General features: G+C 39.6%; 1 protein-coding gene across 2 annotated transcripts in view; it reads left to right on the plus strand.

Annotated features, from left to right (window-relative positions):
* The window catches only part of gphnb (gephyrin b), a 103669-nt gene that overhangs the window by 51523 nt on the left and 38823 nt on the right, over nucleotides 1–13323 (plus strand). For both annotated transcript variants that reach the window (XM_067383309.1, XM_067383310.1), the window contains exon 7: nucleotides 551–823. In XM_067383309.1, coding sequence (XP_067239410.1) covers nucleotides 551–823 — 273 coding nt within the window. The remainder of the gene's footprint in view (nucleotides 1–550; nucleotides 824–13323) is intronic.

The raw sequence follows: 13323 nt of genomic DNA on the forward strand, positions 1-13323 counted from the left end.
TTGATAGAAAACACTTTGGCGGCAAAGTAGTATTTGTGCATATTTCAGCCTAATCGTTTTTCACTTCCTTTTTGACTCATTATTAAACATTATAAAATAACTAGGTTTAAAAATACATTTTGTCAATTTGAAGTATGAAGTACTCACAAAATCTTAAGAAAACCAATAACTTTTCTTGTGAATGAATGAGACAGAAAGCGAGCACTGCTCTTTCCCTTCATAATCACAGCAGCTGTCAGTCAGTGCAGCGCAAGATCAATGATTTCAGCACACTTGTGAAAACACACATTTTATTCAATTAATCTAACTAAAGTGCACAATAAATATTTTTAAGTTTATATCTTTAAGGTTTTACGAAGTAGCATTTATTTTTAGCAATATAGTGAATGTGAAAAGCAGGCAGTACAACCATTTTCAAAAAGCGAAACGCTTTTTGATACCATCTCAGTCTGGACGAAAGGCCAAAACAATGAAAAAAACATACGTTTCCCAATGTATCTGGATTAACTAGCATGGAAATGCACAAAGCTTTTTCTTTGCGTGTGTGCAGGAATGCTTCCAGTTCATCCTTCCCGCTCTCCCGCATGCCATCGACCTGCTCCGAGAAGCCGTGGTCAAAGTGAAGGAGGTGCCCAATGAGCTGGAGGACCTGCCCTCGCCTCCGCCACCTCTGTCCCCGCTGCCCGCCAGCAGCCCGCACCGCCAGACGGAGGACAAAGGGGTGCAGTGTGAGGAAGAGGAGGAGGAGAAGAAGGACAGCGGCGTGGCCTCCACAGAGGACAGCTCCTCCTCGCACATCACCGCCGCCTCCATTGCTGCCAAGGTAATCCTGTTCATATAATGTCGTTTTCCATAAATTAGCTATGCTATGCAAATATATTTCTCACATGACTCTGTTGGACATTTGCAGGTGTTCCATTTGTCTTCATTCCCATCATGAAATTGTCTGTCATCTTCATGTGTGCTGCAGCGTCTTCTGGTGTGAGTGAATGTCGCACTATCATCTTCATATCATTTGAGTGATTGTTGGGCACCTCGTTTGTCATGTCATTCTAGGGCTGGGCGATATGGCCAAAAATATTAGCACAATATTTTTTCCATATTAATATTGATATTTATCGCAACAATGTTCATTTACCTACCATTAATGGGAAAGGAAATGCTTTCCACATTTGTTAGACGTTGGGATTGAATGTAAACATGTAAACTGGTTTGTTAACAATTAAACTGCAGAGAGTAGCTACCTTTTATTTTAGGGCCCCATGAAATCCATTTTATTTTTCCCTAAATTCTGTGATATCCATTTCATTTTTTTGATTCTCTGTTTTATGATTTAATATAAATTTATATAAACTTTAACAAGTTAATCAAGCTTTTAAAAATGTAATCAGATGAAAAATAACAATTAATTTACTAAGGAGCCCCGCACATGACATGCAAGAAAAAAAATTAAATTGTGCACGAGCGCACAATTTAGCAAATCGAGGGAACGGAATAGGAAATCATCCGCATGATTTACCAAATCAAGGGACCGGAATAGGAAATCGTGAACACGATTTAGCAAAACGAGGGAACGAAATAGGAAATCATCCGCACGATTTAGCAAATCGAGGGAACGGAATAGGAAATCATCCGCATGATTTAGCAAATCGAGGGAACGGAATAGGAAACCATCCGCATGATTTAGCAAATCAAGGGAACGGAATAGGAAATCATCCGCATACATTCATATTTTAATGCAGTTATCACATTTACCTAATTTGCCAATAAACCAGTTTCGAGGGGACGAAATAGGAAATCATCCGCATGATTTAGCAAATCGAGGGAACGGAATAGGAAATCATCCGCATGATTTAGCAAATCGAGGGAACGAAATAGGAAATCATCCGCATGATTTAGCAAATCGAGGGAACGGAATAGGAAATCATCCGCATGATTTAGCAAATCGAGGGAACGAAATAGGAAATCATCCGCATGATTTAGCAAATCGAGGGAACGAAATAGGAAATCATCCGCATGATTTAGCAAATCGAGGGAACGGAATAGGAAATCATCCGCATGATTTAGCAAATCGAGGGAACGAAATAGGAAATCATCCGCATGATTTAGCAAATCGAGGGAACGGAATAGGAAATCATCCGCATGATTTAGCAAATCGAGGGAACGGAATAGGAAATCATCCGCATGATTTAGCAAATCGGGGGAACGGAATAGGAAATCATCCGCATGATTTAGCAAATCGAGGGAACGGAATAGGAAATCATCCGCATGATTTAGCAAATCAAGGGAACGAAATAGGAAATCATCCGCATGATTTAGCTAATCGAGGGAACGAAAAAGGAAATCATCCGCATGATTAAGCAAATCGAGGGAATGAAATAGGAAATCATCCGCACGATTTAGCTAATCGAGGGAACGGAATAGGAAATCATCCGCATGATTTAGCAAATCGAGGGAACGGAATAGGAAATCATCCGCATGATTTAGCAAATCGAGGGAACAGAATAGGAAATCATCCGCATGATTTAGCAAATCAAGGGAACGGAATAGGAAATCATCTGCATGATTTAGCAAATCGAGGGAATGAAATAGGAAATCATCCGCACGATTTAGCAAAACGAGGGAACTAAATAGGAAATCTTCCGCTTGATTTAGCAAATCGAGGGAACGAAATAGGAAATCATCCGCATGATTTAGCTAATCGAGGGAACGAAAAAGGAAATCATCCGCATGATTAAGCAAATCGAGGGAATGAAATAGGAAATCATCCGCACGATTTAGCTAATCGAGGGAACGAAATAGGAAATCATCCGCATGATTTAGCAAATCGAGGGAACGGAATAGGAAATCATCCGCATGATTTAGCAAATCGACGGAACGAAATAGGAAATCATCCGCATGATTAGCAATTCGAGGGAACGAAATAGGAAATCATCCGCATGATTTAGCAAAACGAGGGAACGAAATAGGAAATCATCCGCATGATTTAGCAAATCGAGGGAACGAAATAGGAAATCATCCGCATGATTTAGCAAATCGAGGGAACGGAATAGGAAATTATCCGCATGATTTAGCAAAACGAGGGAACGAAACAGGAAATCATCCGCATGATTAGCAATTCGAGGGAACGAAATAGGAAATCATCCGCATGATTTAGCAAAACGAGGGAACGAAATAGGAAATCATCCGCATGATTTAGCAAATCGAGGGAACGGAATAGGAAATCATCCGCATGAGTTAGCAAATCGAGGGAACGGAATAGGAAATCATCTGCACGATTTAGCAAATCAAGGGAACGGAATAGGAAATCGTGCGCACGATTTAGCAAAACGAGGGAACGAAATAGGAAATCATCCGCATGATTTAGCAAATCGAGGGAACGGAATAGGAAATCATCCGCATGATTTAGCAAATCGAGGGAATGAAATAGGAAATCATCCGCACGATTTAGCAAAACGAGGGAACGAAATAGGAAATCATCCGCATGATTTAGCAAATCGAGGGAATGAAATAGGAAATCATCCGCATGATTTAGCAAATCGAGGGAATGGAATAGGAAATCGTGCGCACGATTTAGCAAAACGAGGGAACGAAATAGGAAATCGTGCACACGATTTAGCAAATCAAGGGAACGAAATAGGAAATCATCCGCATGATTTAGCAAATCGAGGGAATGAAATAGGAAATCATCCGCATTATTTAGCAAATCGAGGGAACGGAATAGGAAATCGTGCACACGATTTAGCAAAACGAGGGAACGAAATAGGAAATCATCCGCATGATTTAGCAAATCGAGGGAACGAAATAGGAAATCATCCCCATGATTTAGCAAATTGAGGGAATGAAATAGGAAATCATCCGCATGATTTAGCAAATCAAGGGAACGGAATAGGAAATCATCCGCATGATTTAACAAATCGAAGGAACGAAATAGGAAATCATCCGCATGATTTAGCAAATCGAGGGAACGGAATAGGAAATCATCCGCATGATTTAGCAAATCGAGGGAACGGAATAGGAAATCGTGCGCACGATTTAGCAAATCAAGGGAACGGAATAGGAAATCGTGCGCACGATTTAGCAAATCGAGGGAACGGAATAGGAAATCGTGCTCACGATTTAGCAAATCGAGGGAATGAAATAGGAAATCATCCGCATGATTAAGCAAATCGAGGGAACAGAATAGGAAATCATCCGCACGATTTAGCAAATCGAGGGAACGTAATAGGCAATCATCCGCATGATTTAGCAAATCGAGGGAACGGAATAGGAAATCATCTGCACGATTTAGCAAATCAAGGGAACGGAATAGGAAATCGTGCGCATGATTTAGCAAATCGAGGGAACGGAATAGGAAATCATCCGCATGATTTAGCAAAACGAGGGAACGAAATAGGAAATCATCCGCATGATTTAGCAAATCGAGGGAACGGAATAGGAAATCATCCGCATGATTTAGCAAATCGAGGGAATGAAATAGGAAATCATCCGCACGATTTAGCAAAATGAGGGAACGAAATAGGAAATCATCCGCATGATTTAGCAAATCGAGGGAATGAAATAGGAAATCATCCGCATGATTTAGCAAATCGAGGGAATGGAATAGGAAATCGTGCGCACGATTTAGCAAATCAAGGGAACGAAATAGGAAATCATCCGCATGATTTAGCAAATCAAGGGAATGAAATAGGAAATCATCCGCATGATTTAGCAAATCGAGGGAACGGAATAGGAAATCGTGCACACGATTTAGCAAAACGAGGGAACGAAATAGGAAATCATCCGCATGATTTAGCAAATCGAGGGAACGAAATAGGAAATCATCCCCATGATTTAGCAAATTGAGGGAATGAAATAGGAAATCATCCGCATGATTTAGCAAATCAAGGGAACGGAATAGGAAATCGTGCACACGATTTAGCAAAACGAGGGAACGAAATAGGAAATCATCCGCATGATTTAGCAAATCGAGGGAACGAAATAGGAAATCATCCGCATGATTTAGCAAATCGAGGGAACGGAATAGGAAATCATCCGCATGATTTAGCAAATCGAGGGAACGGAATAGGAAATCGTGCGCACGATTTAGCAAATCGAGGGAACGGAATAGGAAATCATCCGCATGATTTAGCAAATCAAGGGAATGAAATAGGAAATCATCCGCATGATTTAGCAAATCGAGGGAACGGAATAGGAAATCGTGCACACGATTTAGCAAAACGAGGGAACGAAATAGGAAATCATCCGCATGATTTAGCAAATCGAGGGAACGAAATAGGAAATCATCCCCATGATTTAGCAAATTGAGGGAATGAAATAGGAAATCATCCGCATGATTTAGCAAATCGAGGGAATGGAATAGGAAATCGTGCGCACGATTTAGCAAAACGAGGGAACGAAATAGGAAATCGTGCACAAGATTTAGCAAATCGAGGGAATGAAATAGGAAATCATCCGCACGATTTAGCAAAACGAGGGAACGGAATAGGAAATCATCCGCATGATTTAGCAAATCGAAGGAACGAAATAGGAAATCATCCGCATGATTTAGCAAATCGAGGGAACGGAATAGGAAATCATCCGCATGATTTAGCAAATCGAGGGAACGGAATAGGAAATCGTGCGCACGATTTAGCAAATCAAGTGAACGAAATAGGAAATCATCCGCATGATTTAGCAAATCGAGGGAATGAAATAGGAAATCATCCGCATGATTTAGCAAATCGAGGGAATGAAATAGGAAATCATCCGCATTATTTAGCAAATCGAGGGAACGGAATAGGAAATCGTGCACACGATTTAGCAAAACGAGGGAACGAAATAGGAAATCATCCCCATGATTTAGCAAATTGAGGGAATGAAATAGGAAATCATCCGCATGATTTAGCAAATCAAGGGAACGGAATAGGAAATCATCCGCATGATTTAGCAAATCGAAGGAACGAAATAGGAAATCATCCGCATGATTTAGCAAATCGAGGGAACGGAATAGGAAATCATCCGCATGATTTAGCAAATCGAGGGAACGGAATAGGAAATCGTGCGCACGATTTAGCAAATCAAGGGAACGGAATAGGAAATCGTGCTCACGATTTAGCAAATCGAGGGAATGAAATAGGAAATCATCCGCATGATTTAGCAAATCGAGGGAACAGAATAGGAAATCATCCGCACGATTTAGCAAATCGAGGGAACGTAATAGGAAATCATCCGCATGATTTAGCAAATCAAGGGAACGGAATAGGAAATCATCTGCACGATTTAGCAAATCGAGGGAACGTAATAGGAAATCATCCGCATGATTTAGCAAATCAAGGGAACGGAATAAGAAATCGTGCGCACGATTTAGCAAAACGAGGGAACGAAATAGGAAATCATCCGCATGATTTAGCAAATCGAGGGAACGGAATAGGAAATCATCCGCATGATTTAGCAAATCGAGGGAATGAAATAGGAAATCATCCGCACGATTTAGCAAATCGAGGGAATGGAATAGGAAATCATCCGCATGATTTAGCAAATCAAGGGAATGAAATAGGAAATCATCCGCATGATTTAGCAAATTGAGGAAATGAAATAGGAAATCATCCGCATGATTTAGCAAATTGAGGAAATGAAATAGGAAATCATCCGCATGATTTAGCAAATCAAGGGAACGGAATAGGAAATCATCTGCACGATTTAGCAAATCGAGGGAACGTAATAGGAAATCATCCGCATGATTTAGCAAATCAAGGGAACGGAATAAGAAATCGTGCGCACGATTTAGCAAAACGAGGGAACGAAATAGGAAATCATCCGCATGATTTAGCAAATCGAGGGAACGGAATAGGAAATCATCCGCATGATTTAGCAAATCGAGGGAATGAAATAGGAAATCATCCGCACGATTTAGCAAATCGAGGGAATGGAATAGGAAATCATCCGCATGATTTAGCAAATCAAGGGAATGAAATAGGAAATCATCCGCATGATTTAGCAAATCGAGAGAATGAAATAGGAAATCATCCGCACGATTTAGCAAATCGAGGGAATGGAATAGGAAATCATCCGCATGATTTAGCAAATCAAGGGAATGAAATAGGAAATCATCCGCATGATTTAGCAAATCGAGGGAACGAAATAGGAAATCGTGCGCACGATTTAGCAAAACGAGGGAACGAAATAGGAAATCGTGCACACGATTTAGCAAATCAAGGGAACGAAATAGGAAATCATCCGCATGATTTAGCAAATCAAGGGAATGAAATAGGAAATCATCCGCATGATTTAGCAAATCGAGGGAACGGAATAGGAAATCGTGCACACGATTTAGCAAAACGAGGGAACGAAATAGGAAATCATCCGCATGATTTAGCAAATCGAGGGAACGAAATAGGAAATCATCCCCATGATTTAGCAAATTGAGGAAATGAAATAGGAAATCATCCGCATGATTTAGCAAATCAAGGGAACGGAATAGGAAATCGTGCACACGATTTAGCAAAACGAGGGAACGAAATAGGAAATCATCCGCATGATTTAGCAAATCGAGGGAACGAAATAGGAAATCATCCGCATGATTTAGCAAATCGAGGGAACGGAATAGGAAATCATCCGCATGATTTAGCAAATCGAGGGAACGGAATAGGAAATCATCCGCATGATTTAGCAAATCAAGGGAATGAAATAGGAAATCATCCGCATGATTTAGCAAATCGAGGGAACGGAATAGGAAATCGTGCACACGATTTAGCAAAACGAGGGAACGAAATAGGAAATCATCCGCATGATTTAGCAAATCGAGGGAACGAAATAGGAAATCATCCGCATGATTTAGCAAATCGAGGGAATGAAATAGGACATCATCCGCATGATTTAGCAAAACGAGGGAACGAAATAGGAAATCATCCGCATGATTTAGCAAATCGAGGGAACGAAATAGGAAATCATCTGGGCTGGGTTTCCCAATAACGATGTATCTTAGCTCTTAAGAGCGCTTTCTAAGTGCGAGGTTACGAACGCTCGCTGCAATTCCACGTGCGTTTCCCAAAAATGCCCTTAACATGAACGCGCGAGAACGCGCTCTACGTGCTACTTAAGAGTCGCTGTCCGTTTCTCAAGTGCTGAATATTACCTTATAAAATCGTATCCTTTAACGTTTAACCTAATAATAATCGTCACCTGATGTGGTTTAAAATAAATAAATAAATAAAGATACCTTTCAAAAAGATTAAATTAATGTTCTTCTGGAGGAGGTAGAGCTAAACAAAGATGTAATTTTCAGTATATTTATTTAATATATATATATATATATATATATATATATATATATATATATATGTGTGAAGACTTCAGATGCAAAAGCCTATAAGTGCCGTCTGAAATGTTCTTCTAAAATTATCATTTTTATCAAGCTTGTATGTTTAGGTTCAGTAATTTCACTTTAATGGCAATTAATAGGTCATTTTCTTTTCCATTAATGTGAAATAACTGAACATAAACATAGGCCTACAAGCTTGATAAAACTGTTCATTTTATAAGAAAATTTCAGATGGCACTTAGAGGCTTTTGCATCTGAAGTCTTCATATATATACACACACAGTCAAACCACAATTTATTCAGACACCTTGAACATTTCATTCATTATTACAGATTATTCACTATAGTTTTTTTTTTTTTAATGGTAGTAAAATATGACAAGATCTCAAATAACACTTTAGCAAAACATGGTCAGGTCAAAGTGTCTGAATAATTTTTGGTTCCAAATTTGTATCAATTTTACTGGTAGTCCACTGTATGAAGAATTTTTGGGCATAATATGTCACAGTTTACTTTATTTTGTCATTCTCACTTACATAAATTAACTATAGTGTCTATATTTAACTTAAATTAATTATAGTTTATATATATATATATATATATATATATATATATATATATGTATATATATATCTGTATATGTGTGTGTGTGTGTGTGTGTGTGTGTGTGTGTGTGTGTGTGTGTGTGTGTGTGTGTGTGTGTGTGTGTGTGTGTGTGTGTGTGTGTGTGTGTGTGTGTGTGTGTGTGTGTGTGTGTGTGTGTGTGTGAAATCAATCAAACTGTGATTCAGTGTTTTTGAAGTTAATATCTAAACTTGTTTATGTTTTAAAATTTAGTTTATAGTTGAAAAAAGTCAGTCACTTCAGAAACATTTGGAAGAACTCCTATAGTATTTCATAGAGCTTTAGGCCATGGGTGGTAGGCCTATATAAAGCCTATATAAAGGGTATATAGGGTGACAGTAGTACAAATTATGTACTTCATCTAGCCAATTTCTACAGGTGTACAGACAATTTTTTTATTGCAGACATGTTTTATCAGCACTATTTATGACATCATGTGTATTTTTATTTTTTTATTTTCTTCCGTTTTCTTTTCATATTAAACAACAAAGAGGATTTAAGAGGAATACAGTCAAAACCTTAGCTATGTTATACACATTGCACTTGAATAAAGGTGTATTCTGCCGGTTGTCCTGTAGGTGACCTCATAACTCTGTCTTCTTACGATGCACTTAGGGCTTAACGATTACTCCTGAGCACTCGTAGATCTACGATCATTTTCAAGTGCAACTTAAGTTACGATGCTTTTGGGAAACAGACCTTAATATTAAGATCACTCGTACGATCGTTTTTACGATCAACTTAGGCTTACGATGCTTTTGGGAAACGCAGCCCTGCACGATTTAGCAAAACGAGGGAACGAAATAGGAAATCGTGCGCACGATTTAGCAAAACGAGGGAATGAAATAGGAAATCATCCGCATGATTTAGCAAATCGAGGGAATGAAATAGGACATCATCCGCATGATTTAGCAAAACGAGGGAACGAAATAGGAAATCGTGCGCACGATTTAGCAAAACGAGGGAACGAAATGGGAAATCATCCGCATGATTTAGCAAAACGAGGGAACGAAATAGGAAATCATCCGCATGATTTAGCAAATCGAGGGAACGAAATAGGAAATCATCCGCATGATTTAGCAAATCGAGGGAACGAAATAGGAAATCATCCGCATGATTTAGCAAATCGAGGGAATGAAATAGGAAATTGTGCGCACGATTTAGCAAAACGAGGGAACGAAATAGGAAATTGTGCACACTATTTAGCAAATCGAGGGAACGAAATAGGAAATCGTGCGAACGATTTAGCAAAACGAGGGAATGAAATAGGAAATCGTGCGCACGATTTAGCAAACCGACGGAACGAAATAGGAAATCATCTGCACGATTTAGCAAAACGAGGGAACGAAATAGGAAATCGTGCGCACGATTTAGCAAAACGAGGGAATGAAATAGGAAATCATCCGCATGATTTAGCAAATCGAGGGAACGGAATAGGAAATCATCCGCATGATTTAGCAAATCGAGGGAATGAAATAGGAAATCATCCGCATGATTTAGCAAATCGAGGGAATGAAATAGGAAATTGTGCGCACGATTTAGCAAAACGAGGGAACGAAATAGGAAATCATCCGCATGATTTAGCAAATCGAGGGAATGAAATAGGAAATCGTGCGCACGATTTAGCAAAACGAGGGAATGAAATAGGAAATCATCCGCATGATTTAGCAAATCGAGGGAATGAAATAGGAAATCATCCGCATGATTTAGCAAATCGAGGGAACGAAATAGGAAATCATCCGCATGATTTAGCAAATCGAGGGAACGGAATAGGAAATCATCCGCATGATTTAGCAAATCGAGGGAATGAAATAGGAAATTGTGCGCACGATTTAGCAAAACGAGGGAACGAAATAGCAAATCGTGCGCACTATTTAGCAAATCGAGGGAACGAAATAGGAAATCATCCGCATGATTTAGCAAATCGAGGGAACGAAATAGGAAATCATCCGCATGATTTAGCAAATCGAGGGAACGAAATAGGAAATCATCCGCATGATTTAGCAAAACTAGGGAACGAAATAGGAAATCATCCGCATGATTTAGCAAAACTAGGGAACGAAATAGGAAATCATCCCCATGATTTAGCAAATCGAGGGAACGAAATAGGAAATCATCCGCATGATTTAGCAAATCGAGGGAACGAAATAGGAAATCATCCGCATGATTTAGCAAAACTAGGGAACGAAATAGGAAATCATCCGCATGATTTAGCAAAACTAGGGAACGAAATAGGAAATCATCCGCATGATTTAGCAAATCGAGGGAACGGAATAGGAAATCATCCGCATGATTTAGCAAATCGAGGGAACGGAATAGGAAATCATCCGCATGATTTAGCAAATCGAGGGAACGGAATAGGAAATCATCCGCATGATTTAGCAAATCGAGGGAACGGAATAGGAAATCATCCGCATGATTTAGCAAATCGAGGGAATGAAATAGGAAATTGTGCGCACGATTTAGCAAAACGAGGGAACGAAATAGGAAGTCATCCGCATGATTTAGCAAATCGAGGGAACGAAATAGGAAATCTTCCGCTTGATTTAGCAAATCGAGGGAATGAAATAGGAAATCGTGCGCACGATTTAGCAAAACGACGGAACGAAATAGGAAGTCATCCGCATGATTTAGCAAATCGAGGGAACGAAATAGGAAATCGTGCACACGATTTAGCAAAACGAGGGAATGAAATAGGAAATCATCCGCATGATTTAGCAAATCGAGGGAACGGAATAGGAAATCATCCGCATGATTTAGCAAAACGAGGGAACGGAATAGGAAGTCTTCCGCTTGATTTAGCAAATCGAGGGAACGAAATAGGAAATCATCCGCATGATTTAGCAAAACTAGGGAACGAAATAGGAAATCATCCGCATGATTTAGCAAAACTAGGGAACGAAATAGGAAATCATCCGCATGATTTAGCAAAACTAGGGAACGAAATAGGAAATCATCCCCATGATTTAGCAAATCGAGGGAACGAAATAGGAAATCATCCGCATGATTTAGCAAATCGAGGGAACGAAATAGGAAATCATCCGCATGATTTAGCAAAACTAGGGAACGAAATAGGAAATCATCCGCATGATTTAGCAAAACTAGGGAACGAAATAGGAAATCATCCGCATGATTTAGCAAATCGAGGGAACGAAATAGGAAATCGTGCACACGATTTAGCAAAACGAGGGAATGAAATAGGAAATCATCCGCATGATTTAGCAAATCGAGGGAACGGAATAGGAAATCATCCGCATGATTTAGCAAAACGAGGGAACGGAATAGGAAGTCTTCCGCTTGATTTAGCAAATCGAGGGAACGAAATAGGAAATCATCCGCATGATTTAGCAAAACTAGGGAACGAAATAGGAAATCATCCGCATGATTTAGCAAAACTAGGGAACGAAATAGGAAATCATCCGCATGATTTAGCAAAACTAGGGAACGAAATAGGAAATCATCCCCATGATTTAGCAAATCGAGGGAACGAAATAGGAAATCATCCGCATGATTTAGCAAATCGAGGGAACGAAATAGGAAATCATCCGCATGATTTAGCAAAACTAGGGAACGAAATAGGAAATCATCCGCATGATTTAGCAAAACTAGGGAACGAAATAGGAAATCATCCGCATGATTTAGCAAATCGAGGGAACGGAATAGGAAATCATCCGCATGATTTAGCAAATCGAGGGAACGGAATAGGAAATCATCCGCATGATTTAGCAAATCGAGGGAACGGAATAGGAAATCATCCGCATGATTTAGCAAATCGAGGGAACGGAATAGGAAATGATCCGCATGATTTAGCAAATCGAGGGAATGAAATAGGAAATTGTGCGCACGATTTAGCAAAACGAGGGAACGAAATAGGAAGTCATCCGCATGATTTAGCAAATCGAGGGAACGAAATAGGAAATCTTCCGCTTGATTTAGCAAATCGAGGGAATGAAATAGGAAATCGTGCGCACGATTTAGCAAAACGACGGAACGAAATAGGAAGTCATCCGCATGATTTAGCAAATCGAGGGAACGAAATAGGAAATCGTGCACACGATTTAGCAAAACGAGGGAATGAAATAGGAAATCATCCGCATGATTTAGCAAATCGAGGGAACGGAATAGGAAATCATCCGCATGATTTAGCAAAACGAGGGAACGGAATAGGAAGTCTTCCGCTTGATTTAGCAAATCGAGGGAACGAAATAGGAAATTGTGCGCACGATTTAGCAAATCGAGGGAACGGAATAGGAAATCATCCGCATGATTTAGCAAATCGAGGGAACGGAATAGGAAATGATCCGCATGATTTAGCAAATCGAGGGAATGAAATAGGAAATTGTGCGCACGATTTAGCAAAACGAGGGAACGAAATAGGAAATCGTGCACACTATTTA

This window comes from Chanodichthys erythropterus, chromosome 4 (genome assembly GCF_024489055.1).
Source record: "Chanodichthys erythropterus isolate Z2021 chromosome 4, ASM2448905v1, whole genome shotgun sequence".
NCBI classification, from domain to species: domain Eukaryota; kingdom Metazoa; phylum Chordata; class Actinopteri; order Cypriniformes; family Xenocyprididae; genus Chanodichthys; species Chanodichthys erythropterus.